Raw genomic sequence first — 17,113 nt, 5'->3', positions numbered from 1 at the left:
ATCTAACAGATCCTTCTACCTGACATGCAAGACCCTCCCAAACACAGCCTTGGCCCACCCTCCAAGTGAGCCACTCAACATCATAATTTAACTGTAAATTTCAATGACCCTGCTGGACTCAACTAGAAATCTAATCTATATAAAGATTGAGATTAATTATAAATATGAACATTTATTTTTATATACTGCTCAGGCTAAAATACATGTACTAGAAACTAAAGTGTTAGGATATGAAAGTATGCTGTGATTTTTTTATTAAAATACATATATATGAACATATAATCAATCAAAAATGTGGCACCTTATCTAATAGAAAAGTACATACACATATTTAAAAGTACTTATGTTCCATTTATCAAAATATTCAAAGTAATAATTTTTAAAAGCCTATATTGAATTAAACTTAAACAAAAAAATTGAAAATGATCATTAGAAATTTTAAAATATTTTTGTACAATGCAACATATTAATATCTCTTAAACTGGACACAATGGCACATGCCGTTACTCCCAGCCCTTGGGAGGCAGAACTGTGAATTCAAGGCCAGCCTAGTTTACAGAATGTGGTCCAGGACAACCAAAGATACATAGTGAGACCCTGTCTCATAAAAAACAAAAACAAAACAACAAGAACAAAACTCCAAATTAATTTCTAAGTTGACACAATCTCCAGGAGAATGGCAACAGGTAGTCCAGTTGATATACATGGAAAAACTAGACAAATGTGGGATTCTGAACACCAGTGGATTCGATGTAAGAGAAATGATGATTCAGGCAAAACAGAAGGATGTCTCCTCCTGCCTGCCCACCTTCTCATCAAGTCCCAAATGTGCAGACAATGACAGGTTCGCTGGGCTGGCACTTTTTAGAGCATACTTACACCTCTAGTCGAACTAGCTAAGTAACTTTGGAACTGAGACTATTACACGGCTAGTGTGTGCGCCGACAGACTTACCAAGACCTTCCCGTCCTGCTTGTGGACGGTCACAACTCTACTTTCAGTTGAGCATTCCTGATTTGCTTGCTTAATACTGACATCAATAATATCAGGAAAATCACAATACAACTGTAAATCCTGCAACCAAGAGCATTTAGGAAGTTATAGGGACATTTCAAAGCTTGAGAGGGTGATGACAGTCACTTAAAATTCTTTAAAAGGCATTGATAGCAATGTACAGGCTTTAGTGGGATCACTTCTCCTAATATTGACTACGTTCATGTATCTTGTATTGACTTAAAAATGAGAGCATTAAAGTATGACAGTGTGATATAGAACTTAACCCAATTAATATTAAAAAGAACGATTGTCAGAAAAATGGGGAATTATCAACTATTATAAAAATAATACTAAATCACTGAAATCATACGAATGATACATGTGAACAAGTTTAAGAGCTGCAATGCAAATACAATAAAACTTATTATTGAAATCAGTTAAACTTTTTCATTTAATTAGCTTTATGATTATATTTAAATTTCAATAAGTTAAAGAATAAAGGAAACAATGTTGACTTTAATTTATAGTCATTACTAATTATTTTGCCACAAAAATTAACAAAACATTTAAAAACACTGTGATACAAGCTATAGTTACAGCTTTTTTACACAAATACCATTTCTATCAGCAGAGAACATCAAGAATTTACTCAAACAACCACATTTACTTTGCTTTTACGGACAATCTACATAAATAAGAAAAGCAAGAATGTATCATTAGGATTACCTGTTCTGTCAGTGTCTCACTTTCCTTATGTTTCCCTCTTGACCACTGAATTCCACCGTTTCCAGTTATTATAATGGTTGCAAAAATCTCCTCACCTGAAGGACCTCTTGCAGATTCTTTTACTTCAAACTGTTCTGTGTAGAAGGCAGACTGCAGGGTCTCCAGGTTTATGAGATACTTAAGTTTTAGGTTCCTGGCAGTGGCTTTGCACTGACTGAACTGCTGAATGAACCTGCGGAATCTGTACCTTATCCGCTTCCGCGTTAAAATGTGATAGTCCTGGATCTTCGCTCGCACGCACTTCGGTAAGAACGTCTTGTAGCTAGAAAGAACAAGTACATGGAAAACAAAACAGAACAAAAGAGATTCAGATTGGTTCCTACCTTCTCCCACAGTAAGCAGGTTCAGCATAGCTACCATTTAATACATATGCTAGAAGCCTTAAATTTCTTTCCGTTTGATGTGCATTTTCTGAGTGACAGCACAGCTTATAATGTGACAAATTAATGTTCTTCCTTAAGCAAATGAGTGCTCAGTCTAGATAATAATAAAGTCTCTAAAAGTTTGTTTTCTCTAATTACCTTATATGCCTGAAATGATTTGTAAGTTTGAGCATTTATTTCTCTGTGCTACAAATATCTCCTATAATGCTATACTTCAAATTTTATCTGAATTCTGGATGGTTGGACACTGTTGTGTGCCATATAAACACTATATTGTCTGTATTATTTTGTGAGCTTAGCGTCAGTAAGTCTTAACAATTTCATTCTAATCAAGTCAATTCCTTTTGGAAATGTTGTAATTCTTCTGTATTTTCATTTCTATGTACAATAGCCTTGAGAAGATAGCCGTGTTTCTGACGTACATCTGCACCGAATCTCCATGCACATCTTTACTCCAAGCATCCACCTCTTAACTGGCTCGTTCTTACGAGGAAAGCTGTCTAGTATCTGCTCTAGAGGTGAGTTAGGGGTTCCAGCCTGTGTTCTCTGAATATTGTGCGCGTCACTTCATAAGATCATCTATACCATCCTGGGCCTATTCAAATGCTAGACCTTAGACTGAGTACTCATTATTTAAAGGATTTTTTAACTGACAGCTACAAAGTCATTAAAATTCCAGCTATGTAATTTTATAATTAAATGTCATTTAATTAGTCTATGCCTTCGAGGATGCTTACACCCTTCCAATGTGAGTGGTGAGGCATGGCCAGAGCTCCTCAAGCTGCATTCAGTGATATCAGGATGCTATCTTGAAATTGATCATGATAATATTATAGATATACAAAATCAACAAATATTTTAAAAATCAGAATTTTGTTTTATTTTTTGGAACTGACTGGTATTACCAGAGTGCCATAGCTTATACCTTTTCCCAGTTTGCACAAGGCTCTCAAAGCTGTGAGGTCCAGTAGCCACAATTGCTAGAGAAAGCTACTATACAGGGCACCCGGCTTATGTTCTAGGCTGATAATTACCACTTTCCCACAGCTCCATCAAGCACACTCTTCTACAGCACTTCTCCGTTCTGTTAATTTACCCAAGTTCCGCAGCTATTTTAAACCAAACGGTTTTCTGTTTCAAACCTCAGTAACACTCTTCCTCACGTTCTTTTTCAACAAATGCCTTTATCTCTTCGCGCAGACTGTGTGTGCCTGCTGGGGTGAGAGGTCTAACTGGGAATTCTGTGAGATTTCTGCTAACAAATCTATACACATTCACACTCATTTTCTCCTTCCCACCAATGTAATAAATTAGGTATAAACCTGCAAGATAAAAGCTATTTATTTAACATGTATCATCCATTCATACTTCTCCTTCCTATAAAACACACACACTGAGAGAGAGAGAGAGAGAGAGAGAGAGAGAGAGAGAGACTGAGAGACAGAGAGACAGAGACAGAGAGACAGAGAAAGACAGAAAGACAGACAGAGACAGAGAGCTCTCAACCATACTGTGTATTATTTCTCTTCTACCCACATGTTTATGTCTTCCCATATTAAATTTCAGTTTGTCTTGATTCCCGTCCCTTGCAGCTACAGAGTCCGCAGTGCTCGGTGAAAGAGTTTAGGGAGTCATTCCCATGCTCTTGCTCAGCTCATGCCAGCACAGCTCCGGGGCACCACCCAAGGAGGGGAGGGCAGGGAAGGGGAGGGGAGGGAAGGGCAGGGGAGGGCAGGGAAGGGAGGGGCAGGGCAGGGAGGGAAGGGGAGGGAGGGAAGGGAGGGAGGGCAGGGAAGGGGAGGGAAGGGCAGGGGAGGGGAGGGCAGGGAAGGGGAGGGGAGGGCAGGGAAGGAAGGGGAGGGCAGGGAAGGGATGGGAAGGGGAGGAAAGGGCAGGGGAGGGCAAGGAAGGGCAGGGCAGGGCAGGGCAGGGCAGGGCAGGGCAGGGCAGGGCTCTTGCTACAGTCAGGAAAGCCTCCCTCATTTACTAAACACACCCTGTGTTCCTACTTGCCTCTCTCAGCAGCATTCATGCCACTATCTTTCTCTCCTTGCAAGTGTCTTCCCTTCACTTCCTTGATTTTACTGCATCTCCTTGTCCATCCCTTGTCCATCTCCATTTTGGATTAATGGTAGTTATGCTTTGTGAGTAAATACTATGTAATTCCTCAAGACTCCGTGTGGACCCTCTTCTCATCTACTGTCTTTTTCTCCAGACTGTCTCTCTCACTGCCTTGCTTTTCTCTATCCCTGATCATTGTGCTCTAAACCCATACACCTCAGAGGCAGGTCAGTTTGCCCATGCAATGTATATGCCTCAAAAGTTCCTCAAGGAAGGTGTCTAAACAAAGGTATGAGTCCCCCCTAGACTTCTTCCCAAGTATCCTCTTAGCAGTCTCTAAGTAGGAATAAATGGGGCATACCATAATTCACCCATTTCCGCAAGCCCTGGAAACCTGGGTTACCTTCTGTTTCACTTTTCCTTACAGCCCTTGACTTTCTCTTCTATATCAATCTATCACTTTCTCTTTCTCTCTCATTCATTTTTCTCATAGTAACCCAACCTATCACATGTCCTGGAGGAAACACTAAAATGGCCTAGTTTCTGATCAGCTCTCATTTCATTCATTTGACCTCTAACTTTATATCTAGTCACTTTAGTTCTACAAATAATTCGATCAAGAAATTAATAATAAAATAATAATTCACAAAGTATAAAAAAGCATTTATAAGTTTTTAATGTGATAACTTGTATCTGGAGTCTTATCTTGCATCCAGAATATAAAAGGAATTTTTACATGCAATGATAAAATATAACTACATTGATTTATTTAAATACATTTAAAGTGAATATAAATGACTCACTTTTAAAATTACCAAGAATTTAAATGAACATTCTTCAGATAAGATATGCATTTGGTCAGTAAGCTTTTCAAAGGCTACTAATCATCAGTAGTCACAGGGAAATAAAACCAAAACCACCATCAGACACCACTAACCCCTACCCGGGTGGGAAAAGATGAGTAATATGCAGGGCATAGCGGCCCATGCCTTTAATCCCACCTCATGAGTGGCAGCGGCAGGCTTACTCAGTGCACTCTAGACCACCTGGTGTACACTTCACTGAGTTCCATGTGCACTCTAGACCACCCGGTGTACACACTGAGTTCCATGTTAGTCACAGCTATGTACAAAAACCTTGCCTCAAAAAATGTAACAAACAAATAAAAAGACAAACACTAACAAGTGTTGGAAACATTAGGAAATTCTTGTATCACCCATGGGAATATAAAATGATATAGTTGCTTTGGAAGGTTTTCTCAAGAAGGTAAATTTGAATTATCATATAAGTAGAAATTCTACTTAGAAATATTTAAATAAAAATCTATATCCTCAAAGCATCACAGAAGCATTATCACACACACACACACACACACACACACACACACACACACACACGTATATTTTTTAAAGTAGACATTTTACAGCCATTAGGGCTAGTCTGTAGAACCCATTATGAGTCTTCCAGTTTGCAGAAAGTTAAGTCCAAATTACTTGTATAAACGTCATTGTTGTATGTGTCCCCTCACACTCAGAATACAAGTCTTCCAGGTTATATTCCACACAGAAATCTAACACACATAAATTATGAACCATGATTTGAAAAATATTGCTCCAGATCATGTGCACGATATAAGAACTAGGCATGAGGGGTTGGGGATTTAGCTCAGTGGTAGAGCGCTTGCCTAGCAAGCGCAAGGCCCTGGGTTCGGTCCCCAGCTCGAAAAAAAAAAAAAAAAAAAAAAGAAAGAAAGAAAAAAAGAACTAGGCATGAAATATTAAGCCTTCAAGTATTTCTTCCGTTATTCTGAACTTACCTAGTCTTTTCAGAACAAGTAAACCAAATAATGAACAACTGTAATATTATATACCCCCAAAATGCAATTCTTCTACAGAGTGACGCTATAGTAAGAAAGTTTGCCGCCATAATTTTTATCTAACTTCTGAGTGTGTGGAGTATATGTGAGGGAGTGTGTATGTGCTGGTTATTTGCTATGCAACCTCAAGGAGGTTAGACGTCAAGATGGGGGTCTTTATCACTTCCCACCTAATATTTTTTAATTAAAGTATTATTCTATGTTTTGCTTGCATGTATGTCCATGCATCAAATGCATGCAGATGCCAGCAAAGGCCAGAGCAGGGAATCAGATGCCCTTGGACTGGAGTTACAATTGACTGTGAAACTACTATGTGGGTACTGAGAATCATCAGACCTGGGTGCTCTTAGAAAGCGGCCAGCACTCGCGACCGCCGCCTCATCTCTCCAGACCCTATTTAAAGTTTATTTAATATTACTGTGGGTGTGTCCATATTTGGGGGCCCACTGCCATGGCACTTGCTTGGAGGTCAGAGATAATTCTGTCAGGTCAGTGGTCTCCTTCCAGCTTTCTGTGGGCTTCGGGGACCAAGCTCAGGTCATTGGGTTGGTGCAGCAAGCACAAGCCCCTGTACCCAAGAAGCCATCTCTCCAGCCCCTCTACCTTGTTTGACAGAGGTTCTTTCTGAGCCTGGACCTGTTTCACTGTGCTGACTGAAATGGTGGTCAGCAACATCCTGAGGTCTGTCTGCCCTTAGCTGCCCAGCTCCAGCTCCAGGTGCACACTGTCACCCCAGCCTGTCCGTGGGCTCAGAGACATGAACTCAGACCTTCTATCTGTGCCGTAAGTGCTTCGCTCACTGGGCCATCGCCATAACTTCTCCATTTCATTATAAAAATCAAAACGTGTGAGCAAACACAGGAAATACCAGTAAGGTATATAAACTACCCAACGCTTTACAAGAGGACATTACCTGATGGAGTTATAGACGGCCAGGGGAGTCTGGTCCTTCTCCTTAGCTATTCTCATCATGTCTAACACTGCCATGCCAAGACATTCTTCCTGAGTTTCGTGAGTCACAGGTACTTTTATCCACCCATGAACAAAATCATGCCGCCACTGAAAAGCACAAATGACGAGGAAATGGCTCAGATTTTACTGCTGCACTTAATTATGTTGTATGCTATAACTTCTAAAATATGCATTTAAAGGTATTAAATCAATTTCTGCTTTTATTTTTAAATTATTTTACCACAAAATATTAACCAAGGTTCATGTACAAATAGAAACTGATTTAAATTGGGTTCACAGCCTATCTTACTTTCTCTTTTCTTTCTTTTTGTCTTTGTTTTGTTTGTTTGTTTTTAGAGACAGGGTTTCTCTGTGTATCCCTGGCTGTCCTGGAACTCATAGAGATCCATCTGCCTCTGTCTCCCAATGGCACGATTAAAGGCATGTGCCACCATTGCCTGGTCTTAAAGCTTTATCTTAAAAACATAAAGAAAGCCTAAACTAAAATAAATATTAATTAACCAAGTGTACACTGATTTCAGCTCACATGGAAGGCACCGTGCTAGACTTTGAGTGGAATATAAAGAAACATAGAAGGTGGTCTTAACCTACCAAAAGGACCAGATTTTTTTTCTTGGAAGCTAAAACACAAAAGCAGATGATTACAACGTCAGGTAATATAATGCAGAGTACCACACAGCAGATACTTTAGGAACCGAGAGACAGTTAAAAGTGTATACAACTGGCATAATTAAAAGGTTTCATGGGAGGTTTGAAGCCTGATGTGATTTTTATGATTCAAAGCAGAGCAAAGACATGGAATACAACAAGAAGAGAGCACAGGGCGCCCCAGAGAGACTGGGATGGGCAGCTCGCCTGGGACCAGGCTGAAAGTGCTTGAGTGACTAGACACTCACAATGATGCAGTAGAAGTTTATGTTTTCATTTTGTTTCATTTTTGTTTGTTTTGTTTCATTTTCTTGAATTTGTCTTATCATGTTTCTTTCCCTGATAACATAGTTAAAAGGAGCAGCCCATGAAAATAAAGTAATTTAAAAAATTTCACTTACTGTTTAATTCAAGATAATAAATAATTTCATACTGCAGTATGAAATGTTCAAATAACACTACAGAAGTGTATCACCATGAATAGCGGAACACAGCTCCCACCCTAAGGATCAGATCACTTGAGGAGACTAACAACTATCACAGCTCACTTCTTGTGTTGTAGAGGAATCTTGTTACATTTTTACCGCCTACCATCTAAACATGAAAGTATCCAAAGTTTATTTATTAAAAACTCTATAAATTTTACCATCCAACAGCCACATGAATTGTATGTTAAATTTATTCTACCTTTTTTAAAAAAATCCTTAAAATGATTTAGATCCTAAAAGAAAAAAAAAGTGATTTTGGAAGGGTCAATACAAGCAATCATTATAAAATACATCTGTAAATCATGAGATTGAAAATTGTTATCAAATGGACTATGCCTTTATCTCTTTATACCTGGTGCCTAAGTTAGAACTGCAATCTTCCCACATGAAGCTTACTTACCCTACTTAAGATATATACTATCTAGGAAGAAAGTTCTGGTTTAATACACATACAAAAAATTAATATAATTATATTATACCTGAGCAAAAAGGTAAGACATGACAAAGTCGTCAAGGAGAGGAGCTTCAGCCCCACGAGATACTCCGTATCTATAGGTTCTGTTGCTGCCACTGCAGTACCAATGAGGAAAGTAAAACCTGCAAGACAATTGGAGCATTCCATCAGCCCCCAGCGTTCAAGCATAAACACAGTCAGTCCAGGCACCCTCAACACACTAAGTTATTAATTAATGCTGTGCTATAAAACACAAACAGCAGTGTTGAATACAGGCTGTGAAACAAAAGGCTTTCTGTGTAATAACATGACGATGATGTCAGCAGAAAACACAAGGAACAGAGTAAAGCACACTGGAGCACATCTGTAATCCTAACTCCAAGGAGCTGAGGCTGGAGAAGCATGAGTTTGAGACGATCCTGGGCTACCTGAATAACACTGTCTCCATAAACAAACAAGCAAACACAGCACCAAGCAAGAGCAGCAGCAAAGGAACGTAAGTAACTGAAGCCAAAGCCCACCGCCCACCTCGGTGTAATATACAACAGGACGTAAGAGAAGCAGTCAGAGGGAGCTGGGGAAATGCAGGTGTAAAAGAGCAGAAGTCTTAGGTCCAGTAACACTGAAAGGCATCAAAAGATAGCAGTCGACTCTGCACACAGGTAATTTCTCCTTCTTTAGGAAAATGAACATTAAAATGTATCTTTGAAAGAAAAATGAAGTACATTCACTTTTGAAGCTAAAAGCCCTGAGATGTAATTCATCTACATACGGCTTGCACATTACAGTGTTGAGTGATTTGTAGTATTCAATGTGGTACAGTATCACCCAGTTTAATTTTACATGTTTATTCTTTCTCCATGACTGTTAGCGATCACACCCAAGTGAGTCACACTGTCACCCCTCAGCTAGAACTACCACCCTTACAAATCCTATTCTACTCACTTTATATTCGAAGTAATGGCTTTGCTATGTTGTCTTTTTATGTGACTCCATTTACTCAGCATAACGTTTTTAACTTTCATCAACACTGTAGCATGCACTTTTTCCTTACTCCTAATGAATACTAGATTTATGAGTGCCTTATCTTACTCATTCGTTCATCACTTTAAAAGCATTTGAATTGTTTCTGTTTCTATGTTAATGTAGGTAAGAGTGAAGAGTGTTTTTGTGGATGCATGTTAGCAACACCGTATTCATCTTTGGGAGAAATGGCCAATCTTTTCCCAGCGTGGCGGTACCATTTCCTTCTCACTGGCAGAGTGTGAGCATTCTAAGTGGCACAGATAATCTTCAGCTTTGTTACTGTTTGGTTATTGTCCGCCTGTCTGCTTTTGCTATCTTAGAGGATGGGTTGTTACCCAACAGCACATTTGATTGACATTTCTCACAGGACTAACGGTGCTGAGCTTCTTTTCAGATGCCTACTAGCTATTAGCATGCCAAACATTTCTTTGGAGAAATATTTACTCAAGTTCTTTGCCTTGAACATACATGAAATGTGATCTCCAAAGAGGCTTAGTGCACCATGGGTACTTGGAATAGTTATTACATTCTCATTTCTCAACCAAGTTTCTAATTTATTCATTGTGCTGGTTAGAATTTTTGTCAACTTATACAAGCTACAGTCATATGGGAAAGGAAACGTCAATTAAAGATTGCCTCCATAACACTGGTCGGTAGTCCAACAATTCCTGATTAGTGATCAATGTGAAGGGCCTAGCCCCCTGTGGATGGTTCCACTTTTGGGTAGGTGAGTCAAGGTTGTATTAAAAAGATATCTGAGCAGGTCAGGGGTGGTAAGCTGGTTTCTCCTTGGTCTCTACATCAGTTCTTGACTCTAGGAGTTCCTCCTTTGAGTTTCTGCCCCCTCTTCCCTTCAAGATGGCTGTAGGAAGAAATAAACCCTTTCCTCCCTCAGGTTGCTTTTGGTCAGAGGAAGTCTGGGATACACGAGTTCCTGTCTCAACAAATAAAAATAAATAAATAAAACCATCCAATAATGAACAATAAATACTACACATATTATCTCCTTAATGAGGTACATGCAAGCTGGTTAGAAGGCAGTTTATGAAGAGAGCTAGGTCTGAGTTTGAACTCGGATGCTCTTTCCAAGCCATAAGAGCATGAATAACTATGAGTAATGTGTCACAGCATCAGACTCTTAATATTTCATTAAGTCATAAGCAAACTAAGTAACACGTAAGTGCCTAGAGAATTACAGCTGTTTGTAAGACCAAAATTATTTCTTTGCTATCCTTTTATAGAAAAAATAATCTGGATTTTTTTCTGAATATTAATATTTTTCATATTGCCATATATTGCTAAATGAATTAACAGACACAAAAACTTTCAACTTTACAAACTTATTTGTAAAAAAGAATGCTGACTGCTTCTTACTGCACACACACCACAAGCTATTTTCATCTGGTTTTCTTAATTCTTAATTATAATCAAAAGTCATAAGGTGGAATCCCAACAGAACAAAACATCATAATTATCACCGTATAGAGCCGACACTCTCTCACTTTGTTTTTTACTAATAGGCAAATCACTTAATGTCAGAAAGTACCTTATTCTGTAGAGTATATTATGCCTGGTTGACTCATCTATGTGGAAGACATGATTGGGTGGATACCAGATCCTTTCTGTTTCACTCATTAAAGCAAACATATTATGATACACAGGCGTAATACCTAGAAATGAAGCATAAAAGGGACTGATTATAGATAGCAAGCAGAGCATTTACATAACATGCATAATCTGCCATAACGTGGCAGGACCTAGAGGTGAATCATAAGAGACTGATTGCAGATGCAAATGCAAGGACATTTACATAACACAATCTGCCAGAAACCTTGGTGACAGCTCTAAGAGTCAGTAGAAACTCCAGTCTCAGCTGAAATACTGTGGGGAAACACTCCTTAAAACCAAGTATTAATCAAATACCCCTCTCTATATTTTAAAAATAAGACTACTGGTATTCTTACATGAAGATAAAAATACAATTTATCCAGCTTTTAACTGTCTTCTAAAGAAAGTTTCCAAGTAACTCTTAACCCCTAGGGAAAAAATACATTGTCTGAGTATGCACAAGTACACATGTGTATATTTTAACTGATACTATCAAATCACTGAGATAATAACAAGCCACTGAATTGTTTCAAAAGAATGAAACATTTTCATATTAAAATGAGAAGTTTTACACACTTGTTAATATTGTATCTTATATGCTGTTTAAAAAAATTGTAGGGCTGGAGAGATGGTTCAGTGGTTAAGAGACTGAAGGTCCTGAGTTCAAATCCCAGCAACCACACAGTGGCTCACAACCATCTGTAATGAGATCTGATGCCCTCTTCTGGTGTGTCTGAAGACAGCTACAGTGTACTTATATATAATAAATAAATAAATCTTTAAAAAAATGTAAAAGCCAACTAAGCCATCTCACTGGCCCCTTATAGGCTGAATGACAACCCAGCTATCTCTTTGGCCCCAAATACTTTTCTGTCCTTTTCCCTTTTTGCAATAGGGTCTTATGTAGTCCAAGCTGACCTCAAACACTTCATGCAGATGAAGCTGACCTTAAGCTCTGATAGGACAGCCTCCATGTACCAAGTGCTGGGATTACAAGCGTGTAGCACCACATAAGCATCTCTTTCCCAGATACTTCACAAAAGTAAGGCTAGAGCTCAGTGGGGAGCATATCTGGTATATGTGAGGTGTTAGGTTCAATTTCAAGTACCAGAAAAAGACAAGACAGTAGGGGGTAGATATGTTAAGAGGCACATAAAAAGTTAAAGGAGGGCTACAGACCTAGCTCATCAGTTAGGAGTACATACTGTGCTTGTAAAGGACCTAAGACAGCTGCCAGCATCCATGTCGTGCAGCTCACGACCACCTGTAACTCTAGCTCCAGCAGGAACTGATAACTCTGGCCTCCTCAGGCATTCGCATGTATGCACACATGTACGCCTACACACACACACACACACACACACACACACACACACACACACAGAGTTGAAAACAATAACACCCACGCAGCAGCTTACAACTCTGTAACTCTAGTTCCAAGGGATCCAATGCCCTCTTCTGATCTCCTTGAGCACCAGGCATGCATGTGATACACATACATACATACAGGCACACACATAAAATAAATATAAAAATATTTGTAAAGGTTGAAGGGCACTGGTCTAAAAAGTACATTGGGGTTGGGGATTTAGCTCAGTGGTAGAGCGCTTGCCTAGCAAGCGCAAGGCTCTGGGTTCAGTCCCCAGCTCCAAAAAAAGAAAATAAAAGTACATTGAACATAGCAATATATATCTTTCAAGCATATATTAAACCATCCACACACATGCATATATGTACATAAATGCATCAAATAATCACCTGGAATTTAAAACAAGTCTTCACAGATGTGAAAAAGTAAACACACACACCTTTTCTGGCCTTTAAATCAGAATTGAGTACATAACAATAAATCCCATACTGAAACCTACGTTTCACAAGAGTGTTTTTATTATAGCAATATTTTCATTTCTTTCTACTTTATACATAAATGGTATAAACTGATAAGATTTAAATTATAATTTGAAACTCAACTCAGCTATCTGTAGGTGTGTAATAATTTCCACAAGTTATAAATGTTATTTAGTAGCAGTTTTTAAAGGTACCCTTTATTCATTCCTTCATTTACAAATACTTCAATATACCTCAGAGGTCAAAGAAAAAAATATTCATGTCAACGAAATTTAAATGTACTCATAAAAATTAATTATCAGATATTACTCCTTATATTAAAAAATATACAATGGATGTGATTCTCAAGAGAAAAAAATGACATGTAGTAACCTGTTTACATTAGACAAGAACAGAATCTCCTGGGTGTCATAGATGGGTATCAGGACATCAGAAAACACAAGAACAATGGCAGAAAGCTCAAAGAAGAAAATGGAAGTTAAGGGTCAAGTCTGCAGAGACATCTCAGCAGTTAGAGCACTTGTTGCTCTGTCAGAGGACCAGAGTCCAGTTCTTAGTATCTGACAGGTTGTCCACAACAGCATGTAACTCCAGCGCTAAGAGAATGTGCACACATATTCATGTGCTTGTGTACACACACACACACACACACACACACACACACACACACACACAGCTTCAAGATTTTTTTTTATTATTGTATGTATGAGTACACTGTAGCTCTCTTCAGACACACCAGGAGAAGGCATCAGATCCCATTACAGATGGTTGTGAGCCACCATGTGGTTGCTGGGAATTGAACTCAGGACCTCTGAAGAACAGTCAATGCCCTTAACAACTGAGCCATCTCTCCAGCCCATACAAAGAGTTTTAAAAGTGAAAGTTAATAGTGCAGATTAAACAAAAATAATCAATGATGTTGATTTTCTTTTATAATCAACAAAATTAACAGCCCCTGTCATACCTGACAAGGAATAAAAATAGGCACAAGCAATTTATAAAAAGCTTAATTAAAAGCAAATTGAAAGACAAAGTGCTAGAACATTACACCAATATATTTGAAAAGCTGGACAATCCAGAAAAAAATGATAACTTTTAAAAATATTTAGAGATTAAAAAACTAAATAAAACTATATTAAAGACATAGAATCTACCTACATTTTTTAAGGGGAAATAAAGGTGAAAGAGACTAAAAGGGAAGTCTGGAACGAAGGCAAACAACCACGTTCAGAAGTGACATGAGAGCACAACTGAAGCACAAAAGGCATTTCATTTAACACAAACACTTTAACACAAACTTATACTTATCAAATAAATATAAGAGATTTAAACTAAGTGCTAACGAACTGAATCGATAAGTGTTTAAAAAAAAAAAAAGCACAACATAGTTCGTTGTTCATCTTATCACAGGATTGCAGAGAAAGCCAAATTAGAAAATTCTATCAATGTAGTATATCAAAATAACACTATAGAAATCAAGATGGCAAAATGATAAGATTTAAATCCTAAGAACACTGGTTTGTACTTTATACTTATATAAAATATTAACTGAAGTATTTTATAATTAAAAATCAAGATTAAAAATGAATAATGGTACAGAGAGAAAATATTATTTCTAGTAAAACAAATCCACATGACGGGCATGCAACACTGCGAGTTGAAGGAAATGCAAACGAGCCGTACATGACAGCACGTTACACCATTCATCTCAGCAAAATCAACAAGACTCCTACCAGTGCCGGACTACAGCTACTACGACTGTCAGAAATACACACGGGGGTAGCAAAGCAGTATCTAATTTGAGGACCTTGTGTCTATAAAATGTTTAAACACTTCCACCTAGCACTTCCTCCTATGTCCCTGTACTCCTGAAGGAGCTGTGACACAGTAACAACGCAGTACATAAATTTCAGGAAGAAGAAAACCTGTGAGAGTGAGAGCCAGGCTTTGGATTGTTACCAAGTTCAACAAAACAACTGGCATAAAAGTCACTGGCTTAAGTAGATTTCTATCAATACTTTTTAAGAAAAGCAAGATGCACATTAGAATATCAATTTCATAAAATTACCTCAAAATCCTAAACCTGTGGGAGAGGTGTGCAGGACATGTGAGTAGCCCATAATCACAGACCAAAGTGAAAATTCCCAGGAGACCACTGCCCTACTTATCAGGATGGGACTGAGTGAGAAGTAGGAAAAGAAACTGCCATCACAGAGGATTCCTAAGCCTGGGACGAGGGTGCATGCACGCCTCTCAATCCTAGCACTACTAGAGGCAGGCAGAGCTCTTCGAGCAAGGTCAGTTCAGTCTACTTGCCAAGTTCCAGGACAACCAGGGCTACATGTTAGGATCCTGTCCCTAAAAAACAACAGGACATCCTATGGGAAAGTGGAAAAAGAGCTGGGGTGAGTGGATTAGAAAACACTCAATGCCAAGCTGAAGGGAATGGTTCACTCTATAAATGAAATCCCAAGCTACAGTAAATAGTGAATTATGGAAACCAAAACAACCACAAAGGCATAGGGAGCAGGGAAGGACGCCACTCACAGACACTATTTTGACTGTTGATTTTAGATTGAGAAAATGCTTTAAAGTTGGAAATTCAAGTATCATCCTCCAAAGCTGTGGTTCTCAACCACCTCCGTAGTGCTGGGATCCTTAACAGTTCCTCATGTTGCAGTCACACACACACCCCCACAGAGTTATTTTGTTCATAGCTGTATATAACTTCATAACTGCAATTCTGCTACTGTTATGAATTGTAATATAAATATCCGATATGCAACTCCCAAAAGGGGCTATGACCTACAGGTTGAGAACCACTGCTCTGTGGCAGGCTGATAACATCATAACGCACATCTTTAATTCATATCCTTCATTATAAAAATTATATGATTCCTTCACCCACTAACTACGCTTTGTAAACGTAATGCTTTAGGTATGTAAGGGCTGATGGGAGATGAAACTGTCCAAGAAGAGGCCATAAAACACCTTCCTGCCTAGGAAGCGCAAGGCCCTGGGTTCGGTCCCCAGCTCCGAAAAAAAAAAACCAAAAAAAAAAAAAAAAAAAAAAACCTTCCATTTTATACAGAAAAACACTGAAAACATAATCTTAACTACCATTTGTTTTAATGTAAATATACATAATTTTAATCGCTATTCTTAACTTATGAGTTTTTGAAGAATAAAACAATACCATGATTTTTCCAACAGAGAACCTACACAAAATTAAAAAAGCTAGTTCATATTCACTAATCATTAAAAGAAGTGTATAGTATGTTCCTGAGTGCTTGTGGTGGGGTGGGTGTTTTACATGTATGTTTGTGTGTGTGGGTGTGCTTGCCTGTGCATGGACATGTGTAGAGGCCAGAGGTGACCTCAGTTCTACACAACTGAACTGGGATCCTCATGCTTTCACAGTGAGCACTTTATCCACTGAACCATCTCCCTAGTGCCAAGATTTTTTTCCTTTTTTTGCAGACAGGGTCTTGTCATGCAGCCCAGGCTGGAGAGAAGAAATATAATGTAGACCCTCTTACTTCAGTTTCTAGGGTGCTAACAGGCATGTCCACTATACTCAACTTGAGGCTAAATGATGAACGCTAGTTTTATACATTAAAGTATTAACATATGAAAATATATATTGGTAGAAATTAATCTGAAATAGGAGTACACACACAAACAAAATAATAAAATGTGGTATTTGTAAATCATGTTTATTCACTGATTTCTCTATTCTAAAATTAAAATTAAATTTTGTATTTATTTCATTTTTATTAAAAGTTTGCCAACAGAGTTGTCCTAAAAGGGAAAAATAAGTAATGAGAACTGCACTTCATATATTTTTGGTAAGAAGAATATAAAGAAACTTTACAGTCACTGACTCTCTTTTGCTTTCTCATATGCCAAATCCAAATTCTTTTACTTCTAATAAAAATCACTTCAGTGTGTTTCTCTCCCACACCAT

At 38.3% G+C, this 17,113-nt stretch overlaps 1 protein-coding gene across 1 annotated transcript in view; it reads right to left on the bottom strand.

Annotated features, from left to right (window-relative positions):
- The window catches only part of Jak2 (Janus kinase 2), a 59,515-nt gene that overhangs the window by 23,078 nt on the left and 19,324 nt on the right, over window positions 1-17,113 (bottom strand). The window contains exons 4-8 of the mRNA XM_032891777.1: window positions 11,237-11,360; window positions 8,690-8,807; window positions 7,016-7,161; window positions 1,723-2,044; window positions 955-1,074 (exon numbers count right to left, since the gene is read on the bottom strand). Of these exons, the coding sequence (XP_032747668.1) occupies window positions 955-1,074; window positions 1,723-2,044; window positions 7,016-7,161; window positions 8,690-8,807; window positions 11,237-11,360 (830 nt within the window). The remainder of the gene's footprint in view (window positions 1-954; window positions 1,075-1,722; window positions 2,045-7,015; window positions 7,162-8,689; window positions 8,808-11,236; window positions 11,361-17,113) is intronic.

Source organism: Rattus rattus, chromosome 2 (genome assembly GCF_011064425.1).
Source record: "Rattus rattus isolate New Zealand chromosome 2, Rrattus_CSIRO_v1, whole genome shotgun sequence".
NCBI lineage: Eukaryota > Metazoa > Chordata > Mammalia > Rodentia > Muridae > Rattus > Rattus rattus.
The sequence above is the reverse complement of the archived record's forward strand: the minus strand, read 5'-3'. Positions and strand labels throughout refer to the sequence as shown.